The sequence below is a fragment of the Triplophysa rosa genome, unplaced genomic scaffold (genome assembly GCF_024868665.1).
Source record: "Triplophysa rosa unplaced genomic scaffold, Trosa_1v2 scaffold290_ERROPOS261821+, whole genome shotgun sequence".
Classification (NCBI taxonomy): domain Eukaryota; kingdom Metazoa; phylum Chordata; class Actinopteri; order Cypriniformes; family Nemacheilidae; genus Triplophysa; species Triplophysa rosa.
Genome location: NW_026634306.1, coordinates 98,227 through 120,941, shown reverse-complemented (window position 1 = coordinate 120,941; position 22,715 = coordinate 98,227). Strand labels below are relative to the sequence as shown.

Sequence of the window (22,715 nt, the reverse complement as noted above, 5' to 3'; positions counted from 1 at the left end):
ATAACGACATGGGAAAATGATGTTGGTTATAGGTTCTGAATTTCAGTTTCAAAGACTTTTCGATTAATCGTTCAGCCCCGGTATATATACATCCATATAGATGCATGTGTGTATCGCTTTAAAGCTCCTATCTTTATCTATTCTGCGTATTTAAGAGGTCTTTGTTTGTAACAAGTGTTTTGTGTCTTTACATGTACAGCTGCTTTGATATTCAAATGGGACAAAGCGGTATAATAAACTTGACTGGACCAGAGTTTTCTTCATTAATCATTCCAGCTACTAGTGATGTGTTGTGTGTATTATGATCAACTCAGACTTGCACATATTATTGAAAGCAGTTTATTTTCCTAGAGAAAGGGTTACAGTTAAAAGAGTACATCTGCATGTCTTCTTTAATATGTGTTCAGCTGTAAAAGGAAACAATACGAAGAGAAAGACAGTCTGGAGAAGTCTGATTTCACATGCAGTTTCAATGACATGCCTGATGATACACAAAAACACACGATGTCAAATAAAACAGTAAAAAAAGGCAGATAATAGGTTCTATCTGAGTTGATAAAGGAGTAAATAAGAGACTAATAAGAATTGAATGAGAGAATTTAAGAAGCTACAGTGATCCTTAGAGACTACATAGCAAAACAAACATGAGAAATGTTTCTGGGAATGTGAGGAAGGCTTCACTCGTTGGGATTGGGGTTGGCATCAGGATACTGGGAGAGGTCAAAGGTCAAGACCTTACTGATAACGCAGTCTCCTTGCTGAGAGAGAGAGAGAGAGAGAGAGAGTGAGCTTGCGAGGGCATAATAAACACATGATGTGTGTGTGTGTTCATGTTTGTATATCCCAGTGGGGACCTAAACCTGAATGCACACCTACTCATGGGGACTCGTGTCACTGTGGGGACCAAAATTGAGGACCCCATGGGCAAAAAAGCTTATAAATTGTACAGAAGGATAATTTTTAAAAATCTAAAAATGCTAAACGTTTTCTATGATCTTTAGGTTTAGGGGTTGGGTTAGGGATAGGGGATAAAATACACAGTTTGTACATTACAAAAAACATTACGCCTATGGAATGTCCCCACGGAGATAATAAACCAGACATGGATGTGTGTGTGTGTGTGTGTGTGCACGTGTGAACTCTGACCTCAGGATAGACTCCGATCAGCGAGTCGGCTTTAGTGTAAAATTCTTCTTTCAGGGAGATCACAATGGCCTGGAAGTTCAGGACCGACTGATCTTTGATGTAGTTTGCCACCTACACAACATGACAAACACCAGAGAACTGCAGTGTACTGAAAGTCTTTCCATTTCAATTCAATGATGACATCACACTAAAGTGACCAGAACAGAAAAGGCGTTGAATGTCAGACTGCCAGACAGACATCTGACAAATCTGAAAATCTAAAAATAAAGAACAAAGTAACAAAACTCTGAGATGACAAATTTATATTATCTGCAGCAATAGCGAACTCTCAGGGCCCTATGTGATGACCTCAACTATCGTAAAAAATTATATTAACAAAATATTATTTTCAATAAAAGTAGGCTGATTTTCTCTATTAGATATGTACATTTGACTTTGTGGATTGATGCAGACTATCCACGTGAGATTTCCAAGTCTCACCAGAGTAATTCAAGATCACAGAGCAGTCACAGTTCTGTGATGTCATAAGATGTCTGCGCAGCCTGCGCATGCATGAAGCTACAGCTCGACAGAACAATAGTAAATCAATAAGAGAGATTCATTTTGAGTGACAGTAAAACTGACCAATCATATCATGTTTCTAAACAGGTGCGCTTTGTTTTTTGCTAGACGATTTCTCCCATCTGGGGGGTTGTTCGCCAGCAGTCTTGGAAAACGGTATTTATTTGTATTATTATTTTATTTTAATGTTTTATTATTTTTTATTTTATTTATTATTATTATTTATCTATTTACTTTTCCTTATGGGGGGTTAATCGTTATTTTTGATGCCTTTGACTGTTCCCATTCATTGTTGTGTCAAGAAAAGAAAAATAAATAAAAAGGTGACAAAACGTCATTCAAAACAGCCTGTGGATGAACTTTGTTATCAAGTCTCTGAAAAGCTGATTAACGTTGTTCAATCAAAACAACAGGAGGAAGATTTTATCAAGTCATTTGATCATGAGATTGTAATTTATGATGTGGTATGCCGCTGTGCCTAAATTCATTCTGGTTGTTTATGTGAGATTTATTAAAGTCGAGTGATGTTGACTGTGGTCGGATTGAACATATTGTGCATATTTGCAGTTATTCTGCATAAGTGACATTTGATGAGATGAATGATCTATTTACTACGGTCAGTTCCATAAGTTTAGTTCACTGTAACGTTAGCAGTTTAATATGAAGATTTATTATAATCACAGTTTATTCGCTGGTGAATCTGTGTTTACTGTCTGCTAGTGTAGGTGTTCTTTGCCGAGAGCTCTCATGAGGTGTCACTTATTAAACTGGTCTTGTGTATGTTAGTCTGTGTTGGTTTATGATCAGACTGTGCGGCAGTGTCGTTCATGTGATCCATTATTCTGTTGAAGAGCACATACACGCGACACGCCGATCATAATGCACATGTGTAATAATGATTTGTATTTGTATTGCGTGTTATTTTGGTGAGAACTGTCTTGCTGTGTTCGGCTTGTTGCGTTTCAAGTCTGGAGTAGCATTGTAACTGTATCATGTGGTAAGTGTGATGGTAGAATGATGTTCTATAGGAAAGCTGAGTCAGGTAAAGTACCATACTTTACTGTGGTAAGTGTGTGTGTGTGTTGGGGGGATGCACGTGCACAGAGGGCCAAGGTTCAAACGTCACGTTCGCTACTGATCTGCAGTGAATTTTTAGTTTGTGAAGAAATAAAGTCATGTACATCTGGGAGAAGAGAACGTTGATATTTCAGTGCTTTTATTTGGAATCACTGGCTCTGGCATTCGGGTTGTGTTTGAAGAAATGAACCCATACTTCACTTTTGGCCTTCCGGTAGTTCAGCGCTTCTCTGTCCAACGTGACAAACATCTGTCCGCGCAGCAGCACTGAATGAATATGTGATGTCACAACAACAAACTCACCTTGCCGATGTTGGTGTTGTCGAGCGCAGCATCAATCTCATCCAGCACAAAGAACGGAGCAGGTTTATAGCTGTAAGAGGGAGATGTGTGTCAGTCAGGAGAAGAGCGGCGGGTGCGTTTCAAGCACAGAAAGGTGCTCCGTGTGTACCTGTGAATGGCGAAGAGCAAGGCCAGTGCCGCCACAGTCTTCTCTCCTCCAGACAGGTTGTCCATAGGCCTGAAGCGTTTCCCCGGAGCCACGCAGTTATAGTTGATGCCGTCCAGATACGGTTCCTCTGGGTTCTCAGGACCTAAGAACGCCTGCAACGACACGCACACACACACAGACGTGTGCTCATCACCAGAGGAGACACAGACAGGCAGCGTTTAACACCGCTGAGCTCAGGTACCTGTGCGCTGCTGTTGCGTGACAAGGCTTTATAGATCTCGTCGATGTTGGTGGCCACAGACTCAAAACAGGCATTGAAACGGTCAAATCTCTCCTTCTTGATCTGCTCGAACGCCTGCTTGGCTCTCTTCGCCCTCTTCCTGGCTGCTTCGAACTCTGTGGCGTTCAATCAACAAAGCAAACGGAGATCAATCGTGTGATACTTACAGGCCATCTGTGAACACATGACGAGCGGAGGGGCTGACCGTCGCTGGTCTCCTGGAACTTGTCTCGGACGCTCTCTAGTTTCTCCATGGCCTTCATGTTAGGAGCGCTGATCCTCTGGAGAATGCTCTGCTGTTCATTCAGTCTCTGCTGTAAGGTGTTCATCTCCCCTTTCACCTCGTCCTCCGCCAGCGAGTCCTGCAGGAAATCACATGACATCACGCGCACACACACATGCGCGCGCGCTGCTAACAGGTTTTTGATAGCCGTACCTTCAGATCCTCAGACAGACTGCTGTAGTCGATCTCGATGAGAGCTTCTTTAGCCAGGACAGTGCTGGAGGTCTTCTGACTGCTGCTGAGACTTTCTTCAGCCTGAGAGCTTCCCTACAACACATCACACACGACACTCACTTTACATTGATTCCTGGCATCACAAACCAAAAAGCCCCAGACAGAAAACAAAGCCATGGACATTTGAACAGAACCACAGCAGTGGTCACCGTAACCCTTCGGATTGAAAATCTACAGTTTACAATAAAACACTTTCAGCACGCAACAGTATATGTGTGGGGCTGTCACAATTACTCCGTTCATTTCCAGTACCCGGTTAAAAAAACTCCATTACATTTGTACGTGTCGAATACTTGCGATTATAGCAGAAGCGCAGTTTCCAGTAACAAACGACGAAGAATGTCAGGTGCGATTGAACACATTGAGTATTGAGTGTTTCTGCTAGGATTTTGTGAAACTGTGGCGCTTGATGATGTCACACGCTAATTAACACATTCGTGACGTCATCACATAGTTTAATAATGCGTTCAAAACAGGCTAAATACTTTTAATGTTGTTGCAGGCTTTCCATCTAGTGGCTTTGACTCCCGTCAGCCTCACAGACGTGTGTGTCACGTTCTTAAACAATACGCCTAGAAACAACACAAAGCCGTCTGACCTATGAAGAACACCGTCCTGTTTATATTGGTGATAATGAACATTCATCATGATCAACTAAACGCTGATTTCTTAAAAGTATGCGAGGTGGTTCATCGCACAAACTCATTCACGTTGTTGTAAACTTTTGAGACGCTTGTATACACACACCGGTCTGTTATCACAGGGGCATTTCCACCAACACAAACATGAAGTGGCAGGAAACGTAACGTGATTGGTTGCTTGACCTGTCAGTCAAAATGGCCTCCATTTAAACTTTTTACTATTTAAAGGCACAGGCTTTGGGTCACATGCATTCCGAACCGTAGAGTACGATCCGTGCGGATCACGGATCATCCGTTTCACCACTATACCGCAGGGGAGAGGAAGAGGAGAGGCGTTGTAGAGTTGTTTGTCCATTTAGGGCTGCTGTACAAAACATGGCAGCAAATTCAATGTATTTAGGGCTGCTCTGTATGTAGATACTCTCTTTTCATCATTTCATTTTTTTAAATAAAGTTTTACACAAAATCATGTCAAATTGGGCCAGTAGAAAAAATCCTAGCCTTGTATTGTTCACCTAAGTCTGAATTGATGCAAAAACATTGGACAACAAAATACTGGACAGTGACAGCCCTTTTATACAGTACATGTGTGTGTGTGTGTGTGATGTGGTACCTCTTCCTGACTGATGTCATCCATCGTTCCCGAGCGCAGCGGCAGTCTGATGTCCTGCATCTTACAGGCCTGCAGCAGGTTGCGTCTGTCACTGCGTTTCTGCTCCAGTTTGGTCTCGATGGCGGTCACCTCCTTCTGCAGCTGCGTCAATTCCCTGACAGAGCAGACACCAATCACATCCCATCGCATTCCATCCCATCCGATCGCATTCCATCGCATCACATCCAATTAGGGCTGTCACGATTATGAAATTTGATTGACGATTAATTGTCTAATAAATCATTGCGATTATGGCGATTAATTGTCTGTTTTAGGGCTTTGGCGATTATGACGATTAATTGTCTGTTTTTGAGCTTTGACATTTAATTCTCATACATTTTTGATTCAGCGATTGAAACGACCATATTGTTCTGAATACAAGACTATGTTTTTTTCTTGGAAATACATTGGAAAAAATTGGGTCATCATATATTTAAGGTTTAGGCTTTTACCTGTCAATAATACAACCGCCAAATACTTGTAAATGAAGTAAATTGATCAGGTGTGAATTGAAGCCACCATTAAAATGCTATCAGTCATAGAAAAGCTTCTAGTCTGTTTTTTTCTCACTTGCAAGACTACAATAAAATTTTACTTGTGTGTTAATGAAATTTTGGTAGACTGGTTTTCACACTGAGATTTGCTTAAATAATATACAAATTACCTGCAGTACAATTTAATATGTTTTAGTTTTTTTGTTTTTAAGTGATTGTGTTGTGGTGGTACATTTGACAAGTATTACCATGCTTCAGTAACAATATATACACTAAAATATGCAATATGCAGATACACTACAGCTCCCCCTAGTGTCTTCTATAGAGATGTGCGATAATTGCGATAATCCAAAATCATCGCGATGAGGTCAAACAATCGCGAGACGATTATTTAATAATCGTGACAGCCCTACATCCAATCGCATCACATCACATCGCAGCGCATCACATCCCAGCGCATCCCATCGCAGCGAATCCCATCGCAGCACATCACATCCCAGCGCATCACATCCCATCCCATCGCATCGCATCCCATCGAATCATATCCCATTCCATCCCATCGCAGCACATCCCATCCCATCGCATCATTTCCCATCCCAGCGCAGTGCATCGCATCACATCACATCACATCGCATCACAAACATCTGCAGGTGTGCTGACGGTTCTTACTTGTTGGCCCCTCCCAGTTTCTTCCGGATCTCCTCCATCTCGTGGTTTTTATCGTTTACCTCAGACTTCTTGGCCAGATGTTGGTTTTTGAGATCCTGCAGCTGTGCCATGGTCTCGTCTATGATCTTCATGTTCCTCTGCTCTTCCTGTTGAAGCAGATGAAGTTGAGCGAGCATGCACTGGGGCATGATCACGAGACCCACCGACCGACCGCCCTTACCTTCTTCAATCTCTCGATCTCATTCTCATCTTTCTTCACTGTCTGCTCCCACATGATGACCTTCTCTTGGTCTTCCTTCAGCTGGTTCTTCTCATAGTCCAGCTGGATGGCCAGACGCGTCTTCTGAGTCTCAAACTCGAGGCTAATGAGATCAGAGATTAGCAGTCATGGATATGCACGGCACTCACCATCAAGAAGCAGAACGAAAAAAAAAACATCGTCTGTTTTTAAGGGTCATTCAATCCTCATCCGGGTGAGAGGAAGTTCATTGTCTTTTAGTTTCTTTATACACAATGATGAACGAATCTTTTTCAGGTTTCAGGAATCTCACCGTTTCTTTGCAATCTCATTTTGCCTCTTGACCTTCTCTTCCTCAAACTCACGAATGTTACGCACGCCGATCTCCTTACAGAACTCCACAAAGACTTCATCCTCTACCTGAAAGAACACGACACGAGCACAAAGACTGAGGACAGAACAACACCTCGTCACAGCACAACTACAGAGGTCAGAGTGATTTGTTTGGCAGCTGATGCTTTTAGAATAACAAGGACTGTCACATTTCAAACGTGAACGTGAGCACGCCAGCTCATCTTGTGTTAATATAGTTATCGTTCGGTGTCAGAGATGTTTCTCACCACATTCATGCGGTCCTTCAGGTCCTTCATATCTCGCTCACGCGATTGGACGATTCTCTTAATGTCATTGATGCGAGGACCAAAGTTAGCAAGCTCACTCTCCAGTTTGGACTTTTCCTGAAAGAAGAAATGATAGGTATTATTCTGAACACTACTGATGCATGTTATCATAGAAATGGAAAATATTTGATTCTTTTGATTCTCTGTGTCTGCTTTGCTCACTGGAACTATAGACACACATTTCTATCATTTCAAGCTAACGGACCGTTTGTCATGTATAATTCAAAACTAACATCATTCAGAGTCAGAAGAGGGCCGAAACATCTACCCACAGCCAGCCCATCATCTTTTCATTTCCTCACTGGACACTAACACAAATATACAGAAAAACCCTGGCGACTCAAACCTGCAGTGCTCTTAGATGATGGCGACCAAGCTGCACATAAAAACATAACAGCACCAGTCAGCTGGATTGAAAGACGGTTTAGTGGTCATGGCGATTGATGGTGCAGCCCTTCAGATTGATAGATCAAACTACCTCCAGCATCATCCCCAATCCTAACTCCATATCAGTTTGCTCTCCAGCTCACGTAGTGTCTTATGTACCTGCATGTTGAGAGACAGGTGTCTGGTCTTTGTTTGCTCCAGGTCACTCTGAGAATATTTCAGTCTCATCTGTAGGCCGTGAGCTTGAGACTGCACCTGACGAAGCTCTGCCTCCTTCCTCTTGGCCTTCATTTGCTCCTGATACACACACATGAAACATGACATTCATCAGTCGACCTCTCACCTGAAGAGTGTGTGCGTGTGTGTGTGTGTGCGCACTTACTTTCAGCTCGTCGGTGAGTTTCTCCTTTCTTTCCTTCAGTTTATCCACAGCTTTCTCATCCCATCGGCGAGCTTTGGCCTTCAGATCGCTGGCACCTCCGGAGATCACACCAGACTTCTGGAACAACGTCCCGTCCAGAGCCACCGTCTGACAGACAAACCGACACAATCATTACAGCAGCAACACATGTCAGATTCCCTCGCTTTCTTTTCATTATATCAAGTTTTTTGTGCAGACTGAAGGGACTAAAACTCAAGGTTGTCATGCGTCATCATATACATCCAGCTGCATTTACTGACACCTGTGATGTGTGTGTGAATGTTCAGGACTGATGGGGCATTCATGATTTCAGTCATGGTTGTAGAACTGTGGGCTGTCACCGTTCATGATGAAGTGAAAGGGAGTGAATAAAAAGTCCTTGTCGTGTCTTTCTCTTCATACCTTGTGTCTGTACGGTCCTCCGAAGGCGATTCTGCGAGCGTCCTCCACGTTCTCACACACCAGAGCATTTCCACAGGCGTACTGCAGAGCTTTCTTAATGTGCGGCGGCTCGTAACGGATCACGTCAATCACCAGTTTAGCACCGCGCAACTCGCGCAGCTTCTCGTCTGTGGGTCTGACCTGTGGTGCACATCAGAACATACACACGTTCACAGCAAGTGACACTCCATCTGATGACACACGAGCACAGACACGTCCTCACCTCCAGATAGTCCAGAGGAAGAAAGGTCTCAGGTTCTCCGCGCTGCTCTTTAATGTACTGGATGCAGTCGCGACCCGTTTTCTCAGAGTCCACGATGATGGCGTCCATGTTCTTGCCCAGAACTTTGGTGATGGCAATCTGGAATTTCTTCTGCGTGGGCTGGCAGAGGTCAATCAGTCGGCCATACTGGAGAATGGAGAAAGACACATGAGCGAACGGTCGGTGTGTGTGTGAGAGAGATGAAGCGTGAGGGACGGGTGTGATTCCTCACCACTGATCCAGGATAAAGTCTCTTGATGCTCTCCAGGATCTCAGCTTTACGCTGTTGTCTGCTGTTTTCCTGTCTGTCGATACGAGCGTCACCCAACTGCTCCATCACCTGCACGACACACATCATCACATCACAATTTCATTCAAGCTTTCTTGACATTTCGTTAGTTGTTAGAAGGAAACATTATTCTTGAAATCTTTTTTTGTTCTGTTAAATGTTGAAGAATTTAGCAAAGCAAACCGTTCTGGGGCCGTCTCTGACTAGCACTTTCATTTACCCTACTGTACTAGTCAATGATGGCCCAGAAATCTGAGTTGATGACATGTCTCCAAATATCTTTCTTTGTGTTCAGCAGAACAAAGACATTTTTTACAGGTTTGGAACAATTGGGGGGTTCAGTAAATCATGACAGAATTGTAATTTTTGGGTTGAGTATTGGGTTTCAGGTGGCTATGTCCAGGGGCCCGTGTCAGAAAGGAGGTTTAGTGAAAACTCTGAGTATATTAACCCTGAAATGAGGGAAACTCTGGGTTTTCTGTTTCAGAATGTGAGGTATGTCAAACCCGAGAAAGCGGGGTAACTCAAGCCCGTTTCTAAAGGCGGGGTCACTTATACTCAGAGTCAGTAACCATAGTAACTTACTCTGTGAACCTAACCTGGTCGGGAGCAGGTTTTCTTTGGTAAACCCAGAGTTCCTTTCCATCTCATCCCCTATTTAAAGCGCAAGTGGTGTAACTCATTCATTAATACAGTCATTCATGACACACATTTGCCATAATTTGTTTGTTTATTGGTAGATTTATCTATTTATGAATTGAAACTTAAGTCATTTTCAGCACATTAGTTAATCCACTGTATGCAGAGAGGAAAGTGTGCCTTGCTCTCAATCGCTTTCTGCCGCCATGTTGCTTTTTTGGTGCCGTTGCCATGGTGAATGGTAATATGGGAGCTCCATTGATCACGGCTTGTCGTAGTCGTGGTGTACGCACTGAACTCAAGGTAAGTCTACCCAGAGCTGATAGAACTAACTCAAATCAGCTGTTCTGAAACCAAACACTTAAGTTTCACATCTCGGTGTTAAACAAGTCCGAGTTCACATTTTAACTCGGTGTTGCTTGAACCTCCTTATTGAAACGGCCCCTGTTCTTTCCATAAGAAACTAGCATTATTTTTGTATCTTTATTCTCATTCATTTGCATATTAAATGTTATTATTCAGATAACAACTTTTGCTCCTCATATTGGAGGGAGGCACCATTGCTGTGATTGTGCCAAATTCAGGCCTTTGGAAACCACGGCTCTACATTACAGCTTCAGTGATTCTCTATTGCTGAAGATTTGATTTCAAATCCTCTGGTAAATCTCTTGACATATACTGGGACTGAGAGAGAGAGGCGAGTGGGTGTGGTTTCAGACACAGCTGGAAACGTTACAGTAATGACATTTTCAGAAAAAACAGCGATTAAATACAATAAACAATTGGTCACTGGTCACAGAATTATACTTTTCTTATGTAATGTCATTAGTGCCATGATGTTTCAAAGCTTTGGTTGGAATGAGCCAAAATGATGATTTCCTCACTATAGAATATATACCAGCATTTTCCTGTTTTTGATAGCACTTTTATTGATGTGTGTTTTACAGCGCTCTACTGTGGAAAGGGCTATAGAAATAAAGAAATAAACAGCTGAAGAACGGCTATGAAGTGAGCTACGACTCTCACCTGATTGAGCTCCGTGTTAATCTCATCGATTCTTCGTTTGGCCTGTTCCACCTCCTCTGTCAGCTCCTCCTCCATCCTTTTCTGCTCATCCAAAGACTGTCTGGAGAGCAGAAACCCAGAGGAATGTCAGAGATGTCCATGTGCATGTGAAGCATGTTTATCAGACATGTGATGTGTGTGTACCGGCTGGTGGTGATGTAGTCCTCCAGCTTCTCAATGCGTTTCTGGTTTTCCTCAATCTCTCTGATCTTCTGCTTGATTTTAGCCTGTAGACAACAACACTGTTTGGCTATTTCTCACTCTATACATGCAAAGATCAATTTACACAACAACCTGTTTAACTACACATAGACTGGGTCGGGTTAAACCTGGATATGTGTATGTGTGCAGGCATGACATCACCACTACTGGTCTGGCATGCATGACATAGCCTCATTTTCCTGGATCTGAGAGATCACGGATTGTTTTAAGAACGCTGTTGTGTGTACATGAAAATTGTCAAAAGGACAAAGAATCACTTGAATGCCTCTTTCACATAAGCGTAGCATTAGTTGAGTCAAACTTGTTTTTTTTTTTTAAGATTAGATTTGATATCTTTATTGTCATGGCATGACACATAGAATGAAATTAGGGTGCAAGACATCAGATAGATGTATTTCACATCACAGGCATCTGTACCTCGGTCTCAATCTTCTTCCTCTCCTCCAGGTCCAGTCGGTCCTGGTCAGCTTTCTGGTCTCTGTTAAATTTCTCCAGCTCTTGGGCTAGTGTTGCTGCTCGCTTACTGGCCTCCTCCTTCAGACGGTGATATGCCTTCACCTAACCCACAAAAACACACAGCGCATTAAAGGAGCAGTATGGGACATCGGCCACGTTTACATGCAACCAAATAATCCACTTGTGATCGGATTGAAAAGCCTTCATGTAAACACCTGAATCAATCCCATTGAGGTCAATACGATTGAAATTTTGATGGGATTGAAAGGGGGGTGTGAACCGAAAGCAATCCGATCAAGAGGAAAAACTGAAGCATGTAAACGCTTGAATTAGAGGATTTAAAAACACCTCGTGCACATGCGCAGTGCCGCGTATGTCTTAATTGTCGAATAATGTTTGCGTCAAATATTGAAAATCACACGAAACTCACCACAAGAACATGTTTGATCCATGGCAAAGTCACGTGCGTTATCAAGGGAATGGAGACGCTTATGTGTTCTTTCATAACATCACATAAAGCAAATAATGAACACTGTGGTATTCCAAAACTTTGTTTCTTTGCAAATGTGAAAATACAAACTATATTGACTTATACATCCATCCAGAGACAAGTTTGAAGATGCTGGGTGCAGTGTTGCCAGGTCCCTCTACATTTAAAGTACTTGGTCATTCGGGAACAAGATTCGTTAAGATTTTATCGATATCAATACTGCTTATCGATACCGGTACTTATCAATACTGTTATCGATACTACACTCTATAATTTGATGCAAAAACACATGATGTGAAAAGATGCTAAACATTTTAAGTTTCTTTATTACAGCTGAGCTTTAGAACTGCAGTTTACAAATGCTTCTGAGCAAACAGAAAATGCCACACAACAAAACGTGTGTGTGTTCCTTAGCATACCACTTACGGCACATAGCATGTGCATAGAGAGAGCACATCATAATGTAATTCAACATATTTACTTTACATGACTATGGTTATTTGGCTGGTAGACCGTATTTCTTTTTTCCTTTCTGGTTTTAGGTCTACATAAAATTAAGTACTATTTTCTAAGCAAGTAATATGTTTTTAATTATATGTACTATTTTTTAAATAATTTTACTAGCACATTTACTTCAATTTACTAAAGTAAGTAAATATACTCCGTGGCCGAATGATTAAAAACAATGTTATAACTTGTTCTCAAATAAAGGACTTTTATTTTGACAGGTTGCCGCAAAGAGGTGTTTGACGGAAGCTTCCTCGCTGTGAAACGCGGACGCTGAAAGCTCCATAAGCGCAACCATGCCACTCTTTCACTCATAAACACGCAAAACAAGCAGATTACAAATACATCGCCGAAATCATATGGCCCTAGATATCACACATACGTCGAGCAAACTTTGGCCATTCGGACATCATTCAGGGATGGAAAATGACAGGCAGCAGCCTCTAATTCGCCATTTAACACCCGAATACACAGAGATAAAACAACGCAAGTATCGATAACAGAATCGTTTGTCATGAAGCTTATCGATACTCTGGTATCCACCCAATTATGTACCGGTCCAAAAAAGTACCGGTTCTCGGTACCCATCCCTATTCGGTAACTTTTTAAACGGTTGTTTTTGTCTTGCGGGTGGAATAATGTTGTTCATCAGATGGGGATAATTGGGGTAAGTATGACACAATATGCGAGGTCGTTTGAGACAGTTTTTGGGTCGTTTTGAATGGCCATTGGACTGGATTTGTTACGCGAATCTGGCAACCCTAGCTGTGTGCTTGCGCAGAAGTTCCGTACATATATTTCATGCACATGTAAACAAATCTTTGAATCATATTGCAATGTTAAGGGGACATGTGAACACAGGGTTCTTACACCTTTTCCAACTTCAAAATCCAGCACTTTAAAAGCACTTTTAATGTGTGTTTTTATACTTTCCCAGTCATTTACAACTGCGTTAATTACATGCTGACATACATATACTGTATGTTCCTTTGTAGATAATCCATAGTTATACTGTATGCCAATTATATGTAATTATACTATATACTAACTATACTAAATTTATTCCATAAAAGACTTGAGCAAATTGTCATTTAACTCACAAAGCAGACATCCTATACAGTACTGTGGGCACTTATTTGTAATTGATATGATTTGACCACATAAAATAACACAAAAGAAACATGGAAAGAACATGGGTGCGAATTATAGGTTGCCGCCGCATCACAAATAGAGAATCGATCAAGTTTTTCTTTAAATTTAAAACAATTTTTGCTCATTAAAATGCAATTAATATAATACTGTTCCTATGTAATTTGTTTTGAAAATTAGTCACCAAATGTGGGAACAGTAGGTTGTAAGCTTTCAAATGATATATTTAGTTTGTCAATATTACTTTAGGATAAGACTAAGGTACTGTTTTAACAGTATGGAAAATGCCCCACCTGTAAATTTGTGACAGTTCAGAAGAAAAAACATGAACTGGTTATCATATCTATCATATGTATTTCAATCTTAAAGATATTTGTTTAACATTACGTTATAAAAGTTCCCTTGATTGTATTTTGTTCAAACTTTTGTGTAGTGTTAAAAAACTAAAACAGGAATGTATTTCTCTGTTTCAATACACAGCCACTAGATGGCGCATCTACGCCATTTATACCACACAGCACCCAACCCCCACCCCGTCACAAAAACATTTTGCACTTTACGCGGGTGATCCCAGCGAGCTAAAAAAAAAAATCTAATCCCTGATATCGTTCACATCGTAATAGCACTTTGTTGTTTGATGAAAGAAAGAATTCGCGACACTGCAGAATTCAGTCGGTGAGCACACACACACAACGTGACGTAGTTTTTAAGTAAGATAGGCCAATTTCTGCCCGAGTCCCTGTTCATTTCCGACCATATCTGGCAAAAAAGACCTACAATTACACTTTACATCCCTCCCGAAAATTAATTAGTTCGCGAATTTTTCCATCTACCTTAAACTCAATTGGCCTAATCGAAAATTTCGAAATAATCGAAAAACTTACCTTTCATGTGGCTTTATTGCGATACCACTAAATCCTATTGCAATCGAGCTGGCTGCGATATGCAATGGGTCAATATTTTTTTAATGCGTAGCTTGTCCGTGAAGCACGGCTCTGGGATCAGTAGGAAATGCTGCTGATCTAAAAGCAGTGCGAGTTTGAGTCGCTTATAATGTGCATTTGAAAAAGCAACACCCGTCAAACATGATCATTATATACTTTATTATCATAAAAATACCTGATGAGGCTTGAGTAACAGTGATAAAAAGATGTCCATAGGCATACATTCGAGAAGGTGTCATGGTCTTCTTCTGCAGTGCGTATTTGGAGTTTCCGCACGAGAGCGCCCTCTGGCTTTCGGATGCAGCAGCATTTTCCCGTACCTCACTCAAAAGCTGTGCATAAATCACGTGACATTTATCGTCGGTTTATCGTGACAGCCCTACTTGAAAGCGCAGCTGGCCCCATGGTGAAGAGCTGCACGTCCTTTTTGCATACTTTGCAGGTGGCCACTCGAGGATTTGGTCCACGTTTTAGCCATAATTTGTAATTTTCGTCATCCAGCCAACGAGCATTGAAACGGCAAACGCCCGGCATATTTTCATCTCCTACTCTGATCCACCAGAGGGCGCACATCCAAAAGACTGGCAGATAACATTATAGCCACGCGCCGATTTTTTTCGTATTTTCGTTATGTGCAAAATGTATGTTTTATTTCAAAAGAAAAATTCTCCGTAAAATTGCGAATTATTATGAAAGCAACGAAATTAAAGTTTTAGGCAGTTTTAAGCACTTGATCCCAAATCCAATCACTTTTCTAACCTTAAAATGACTATATTCAAATTCAATCATTTTACAGGATTTAAAGCACCCGTACGAACCCTGTGAACAGCACTTTCACAATCTGCATTCAGATTGAATTCATTTGAATCGTATTAAACACTTCAGTGGATGTATTTAACAGCAGCATTTCAACACTGAAACACCACATTATCTTTGCTGTCTGAATGACGAAGAATAACTGCAAAGACTGTGAGTTAATGGGAGATGTGTTAGGACAGTAATCATGAGTGGATGGTGTGTGTACCTGGTTCTCCTCCAGCTGGAGATCTTGTCCCTGACTCTGAGCCTCCTCCTCCATGCGTTCCTCAAACTCCTGTCTAGCCATCTCCACAGCGCCCTGCTCGCGGTCCAGCTCCTCCATGTCAGCCTTGCGCTTTTTGTAGCATTTCTGGGCGTTCTGAAGAGATTTGCGGGCGGCCTCCAGCTTTTTGATCTTGTGTGCCGTGTTTTCTTTGGCTTTAATGTAGAGCGGCCTCTTCTGATTGAGTTCTGCATCTTTTTCCCTGCATCAACATACAACAACACTGACTGAAAGAGGCAAACTAAAGCCTTGGACACTTGAAACAACAACAACTACAAAGCAAAGTAGGGGAGGGCCAACACAAGTTTTTCCTTTACGATCCGATTCCAATACCCGAATTGAAAGTTTTGGCCGATACCGATACTAGTTTTGCTTTTTCCTGATCAGTGTAGAATTGCATGCATTTTATTGTGTGTATATTAATGTATTTATGAAAGTTGACTGAACATAATGATATATGCATTATAATTAGGGTTGGGAATCGAAAATCAATTCCAATTTGGAATCGGAATCGAAAGGCTTGGAATCGGATCGGAATCGAAAGGAATAGGAATCGGATACTTGAGATTAAAATTTGAATTCCTCTTATCAATTCCTGTGTGCATATTTTCAGAAAAGTACATGCGTTGCATGATCTGCTGATATCTCAATAAAAGCCCTTATGAAAATTATCGATATTTTTTAATATAGTAAGCATAGTTTAGCTATAGAATTTGCATTAAATCACAGGAATCACAAATTAACCATAGTTGCATTATAGTAACTGCAGTTTAACCATGATGTAGTTCAACTATAATACAAATTGTAATAAATCAGAAAAGGTGTGTTTCTATGTGTAAATATACACAAAACGCTGCTCATAAATATATACAGTATATACAGTATTTGCAAACAAGTCAATAAGCAGGCTAAATGACCACACAGGTTGATATCTAAATGTTTTACTTCAACTGTGGAATCGAAACTCGGAATCGATAAGAATCGAAATCGATAAGCAAAATCAGAATTGGAATCGGAATCGATAAAATTGAAACGATTCCCAACCCTAATTATAATACAGCGTTTATGAACCTTAAATCCTGTATACACATTACATTACATCTAAAACAAACCATAATATTCCTTTTAGCCGTTTTATATGACCCCTTTAATACATCTCCCTTGACTCGCTTAACGCACCTTCTTCTGAAGTTCACAACAGTCACAACCCAAAGGTAAGAGATATGTTATATGCAGGGTTCTTACACATTTTCCAACATCAAAATCCAGCATTTTAAAAGCACTTTTAATGTGTGTTTTTATACTTTCCCAGTCACTTACAACTGCGTTAATTACATGCTGACATACATATACTGTATGTTCCTTTGTAGATAATCCATAGTTATACTGTATGCCAATTATATGTAATTATACTATATACTAAATATACTAAATTTATTCCATAAAAGACTTGAGCAAATTGTCATTTAACTCACAAAGCAGACATCCTATACAGTACTGTGGGCACTTATTTGTAATTGATATGATTTGACCACATAAAATAACACAAAAGAAACATGGAAAGAACATGGGTGCGAATTATAGGTTGCCGCCGCATCACAAATAGAGAATCGATCAAGTTTTTCTTTAAATTTAAAACAATTTTTGCTCATTAAAATGCAATTAATATAATACTGTTCCTATGTAATTTGTTTTGAAAATTAGTCACCAAATGTGGGAACAGTAGGTTGTAAGCTTTCAAATGATATATTTAGTTTGTCAATATTACTTTAGGATAAGACTAAGGTACTGTTTTAACAGTATGGAAAATGCCCCACCTGTAAATTTGTGACAGTTCAGAAGAAAAAACATGAACTGGTTATCATATCTATCATATGTATTTCAATCTTAAAGATATTTGTTTAACATTACGTTATAAAAGTTCCCTTGATTGTATTTTGTTCAAACTTTTGTGTAGTGTTAAAAAACTAAAACAGGAATGTATTTCTCTGTTTCAATACACAGCCACTAGATGGCGCATCTACGCCATTTCTACCACACAGCACCAAACCCCCACCCCGTCACAAAAACATTTTGCACTTTACGCGGGTGATCCCAGCGAGCTAAAAAAAATTAAAGAATCTTTATTTATACGAAAAACATCTAATCCCTTACATCGTTAACATCGTATTAGCACAATTCAGTCGGTGAGCACGCACGCACGCACGCACGCACGCACGCACGCACACACACACACACACAGTTTTTAAGTAAGATAGGCTAATTTCTGCCCGAGTCCCTGTTCATTTCCGACCATATCTGGCAAAAAGACCTACAATTACACTTTACATCCCTCCCGAATATTAATTAGTTCGCGAATTTTTCCATCTACCTTAAACTTAATTGGCCTAATCGAAAATTTCGAAATAATCGAAAAACTTACCTTTCATGTGGCTTGAAAGTAGGGCTGCACGATATTTTATTTCGGTACCACTAAATCCTATTGCAATCGAGCTGGCTGCGATATGCAATGTGTCAATATTTTTTTAATGCGTAGCTTGTCCGTGAAGCACGGCTCTGGGATCAGTAGGAAATGCTGCTGATCTAAAAGCAGTGCGAGTTTGAGTCGCTTATAATGTGCATTTGAAAAAGCAACACCCGTCAAACATGATCATTATATACTTTATTATCATAAAAATACCTGATGAGGCTTGAGTAACAGTGATAAAAAGATGTCCATAGGCATAGATTCTAGAAGGTGTCATGGTCTTCTTCTGCAGTGCGTATTTGGAGTTTCCGCACGAGAGCGCCCTCTGGCTTTCGGATGCAGCAGCATTTTCCCGTACTTCACTCAAAAGCTGTGCATAAATCACGTGACATTTATCGTCGGTTTATCGTGACAGCCCTACTTGAAAGCGCAGCTGGCCCCATGGTGAAGAGCTGCACGTCCTTTTTGCATACTTTGCAGGTGGCCACTCGAGGATTTGGTCCACGTTTTAGCCATAATTTGTAATTTTCGTCATCCAGCCAACGAGCATTGAAACGGCAAACGCCCGGCATATTTTCATCTCCTACTCTGATCCACCAGAGGGCGCACATCCAAAAGACTGGCAGATAACATTATAGCCACGCGCCGATTTTTTTCGTATTTTCGTTATGTGCAAAATGTATGTTTTATTTCAAAAGAAAAATTCTCCGTAAAATTGCGAATTATTATGAAAGCAACGAAATTAAAGTTTTAGGCAGTTTTAAGCACTTGATCCCAAATCCAATCACTTTTCTAACCTTAAAATGACTATATTCAAATTCAATCATTTTACAGGATTTAAAGCACCCGTACGAACCCTGTATATGTTTTATTTAAAGTGCATTGCATCCTTCAAACAGTTTACTGAGCCTTTGAATCAGAGGTTTAGAAACACAGTTATTGTGTGTGAGTGACACGTTTTACTCAGACCGATCCAGAGTATCAAGAGTATCCACCCCTAAGCTGACCTTCTGCGGCTCTTTCATAAAGTCATAAATGGATAGTTATTCATTTCTCAAAGCCAAAGAGACACAGCTGAAGCAACTTCACATCAATGTGATAGACATGTATAATCATCTGTTTGCGCGTGTATGGTGAACAGCTGGGAGGGGCATACAAACTGGACATCAGCACTCCGACTGCCAGCGGTAGTATTTAACCCAGTTTCAATCTGATGATGTTAGCGGTTAAACGCGGGCCTGCAAACAAGTCTGACGTAGCACCAGGGTGAGGAATCTTAATGTGGCCTTGTGAAACACTGCATGGCTTTGGCTTGTGATCTTACACATGAAGAATATATCTGAGACTCACTTGATCTCTTTCTCAATGGTCTGCTGGTCTCTCATCATTCTGCCCAGCTCTTTTTTCTTGTCCTTCAGCTCCTCCTCCACACGGTCCATGCGCTTTCTGTCTTTATCGATCTCTTTGTTGCGGTGGGCAAGCTCTCGGTTCAGTTTGTCGATCTCAGATTCATTGTGGAAGAGTTTGAAGAGCTGTAACTGAACGTTAGCGCGCACCACCTCATCCTTGAGCCGCTGGTAACGCTCGGCCTACGCAGAACACACACACGCAACAACACGGCTCACGTCAGAGACTCACGGAGGACAGTCATCACGACACACGCCATCTCACTCAAACAAGCTCAGCATATGTAAACGCTCCAGCAGACACAGCAGGAAACAGAAGGAAATCCATGTCAAATGTTTTGTGGGTACATACCTCTTCTTTCTCCTGTTTGGCTTCTTTTCGCTCGGCGGCAATGTTTTTCTTACGGTGGTAGTTAAACTGCGTGTCCTCCTCGGCCTTCACCATCTCTTTCTTGCATCTGTCGTACTCCTGCGCCAGCTCTCCAGAGCGAGAGATCTCCTCAAACAGAGCCGTCCTCTCTTTAGGGTTCTTCATAGCGATGGACTCAACGGCACCCTGCAGAGAAACAGCACATGACAAACTCATCGTCCGTCATCTTCACTAGCACGTCTGCTGTAATCTCCAGTACATCACATATTCATGTTCTGTGACGGTGCTTTTAAATGAAGATAGAAAGTGTTGTGGGATTATATCACATAATAACAATCACAACACCCTCTCTAACGGAAATGTACTTCTGACACACATTTTCTGTCAAACACATGTAACAACCTGGATTAAAAGTTTGAAGTTATATTAGTTTATTAGGGATGCACAATAAATTATCGTCCATATCGGTATCGGCCGATATAAAATTTAGGCCGATAAATTATGAATCATTTTCTCTGGTTAAACCACTTCAGCGGCACAACTCACAGTTAAAACCCAGTACAATACTGTCGTTCTGTCATGATCATTCACTTACTTATTAGCAAAACATTGTTAATGTAGGTACAGTGTGTAGATATTTATGAATGTGTATATTATAGGAACAAAAGCATATTTTTTTGAAGCCGATTGCTGTCTGAATGCTTTCTGTCTTGACACACGTTAGACATGTGGCTATTAAAAACGCTTTTCTGGGTTGCTCTGGAAGAACATCTATAATGTTTATTATATAAACATACCAGAAAAGTTTAAAAGTTAAAGAATCTTTAATTAGTGTAAAGTAGGCTTGGTACATGATTTTCTGGGAAAAAGAGAATTAATGGTTACCTTGTTTTCTGCAGTGAATGTTTTCAAATAAAAGCAGCTGTCCACTTTTGCCCTTTGTTTCAGTCTCAGAAGATGTAATATTAATATTTAGATACTATATATCGGCCAATATATCGATTACCGGCTTCCAGTGTTAAACAATTATCGGTTATCGGCCAAAATTTACATATCGGTGCATCCCTATAGTTTATATTTGAGGTTTTTGTAGGGATGTAACGATTCACCGTGAGCCGGTTGAAAATCGGTTATAATGAGTGACGATTCAATTCGGTTGAGGCTTGAACTGAATCGCAATACATTCTTTGAACAGCAGGGGCCGCTATTTTCACTGCAAACCTAAACGTGGATGCTGATATTTCTTAAATGCAAAAAAATCCAAGAAAAGCACAGACAGTATTAGTTTGTTTATATTAAAGAGACTTTTTCTATTATTAATTTGTTATAAAATCGCAGTTTACTTTTGTTATTTGAAATAAAACATTATTTTATTATGCAAAGAAACGTAAAGCATTTAAGAAATAATGCAAGGGAAGTTGTTCATTTCTAATTTGTTTCAACTCATTTTTTAAAAATAAATCGTGAGTAAATCGTGAATAAATCGCATCGCATCGTGAGCTGAGTGAATCGTTACATCCCTAGGTTTTTGGTATTCCAGAAGGATGGCTCGCTCGGTTCACGTGTTTCAGGTTTTATCGTAGCTTCATCGTGTAGAAAGAGAAAGCAGCAGCCGCTTTGCCTACCTGAAACACCAGAAAGTTTCTGGCTTTGATAAGGATTCCCAGTTTCTCCAGTTCTTCGCTGTACTCGGACAGACCCACCACTTTATTATTGATGCGGTACTCCGACGAGGAACCTACAGCACAGCGCGCGCGTGAAAGAGACAAAGTGAGCACGACCTTCTGTCACGCACACACACACACACACACACACACACACACACACACACACACACACACACACACACACACACACACACACACATGATGTGTGTTACCTATGATGATTCTAGAGAAGGACAGATCCTGCCCACTGTCCAGCTGGTACACCATAGTCACGAACGCCCGGTTGCCCGCAGGTTTACCCACCGGAGCTCCGTGAATCAAATCCTTCAGCGTCTTCACGCGCAGGTTACTGGTCTTCTCGGCCAGGACGAAGCTGATGGCGTCCATGAGGTTTGACTTGCCTGCACACAACGTTCACATTTCACCTCAAAAATCAAACAGAATGCCGCAAAACTGCGCACGCACGCACACGCTCTCTCACCTGATCCGTTCGGCCCGATAATAGCCGTAAACTTGTGGAAAGGGCCGATTATTTGTCGGCCTTTGTAAGATTTAAAGTTTTCTATCTCTATTAACTTTAAATATCCCATGATGAGTGATTTGTTCAGAGTTTAATGAAAGCAAAGCTACCAGGACGCTCGCTGTTTGCACGACGATGAGTGAGCGCGCGCGTTAACATCAAATACAGAAAGCAGCACTTCTCCTGAACGGTCTGAACCTGACGGTGAGTATTAATGTGAAATCCTTTCTTCGTAATATCACATCTAAAGATCTTACGAATCTAATTTCAAACAAAACAGACCCCGCAGCCCGCGCAATGGCTTCCCGTAAACACTGCAAATACCGCGAGATTTCGTGTACTGGAGGGGATGCACGTACTAATCTCGCGAGAGTGTCACGTGATCACAAATGCTAGTGACGTTAGCTGTGTCGCAAAAGCTGTAGCCAATTGGCCGTGAGTGGACTGCGAAGTGGACTTCAAAGGGTATTCCGCCATTTTAAGTGAGATTCCAATCCGAAGGGAGCGAACATGTTTGTTCGAAGGG

At 41.1% G+C, this 22,715-nt stretch overlaps 1 protein-coding gene across 1 annotated transcript; it reads right to left on the bottom strand.

The window, feature by feature from the left end:
- Positions 1-331: 331 nt before the first annotated feature.
- On the bottom strand, positions 332-22,531 carry smc1al (structural maintenance of chromosomes 1A, like). Its single transcript, XM_057327776.1, has 26 exons — positions 22,151-22,531; positions 21,882-22,070; positions 21,628-21,740; positions 19,985-20,188; positions 19,577-19,815; positions 15,703-15,961; positions 11,550-11,690; positions 11,055-11,137; positions 10,872-10,971; positions 9,150-9,257; positions 8,879-9,064; positions 8,617-8,796; positions 8,176-8,322; positions 7,953-8,090; positions 7,347-7,463; positions 7,040-7,146; positions 6,709-6,850; positions 6,489-6,634; positions 5,287-5,440; positions 3,952-4,065; positions 3,721-3,877; positions 3,477-3,631; positions 3,236-3,387; positions 3,088-3,157; positions 1,147-1,257; positions 332-758 (listed from the first exon to the last, which is right to left on the bottom strand). Exons 1-26 carry the CDS (start codon positions 22,257-22,259, stop codon positions 678-680), a joined length of 3,702 nt encoding a protein of 1,233 aa, XP_057183759.1. The 5' UTR covers positions 22,260-22,531; the 3' UTR covers positions 332-677.
- Positions 22,532-22,715: the final 184 nt, after the last annotated feature.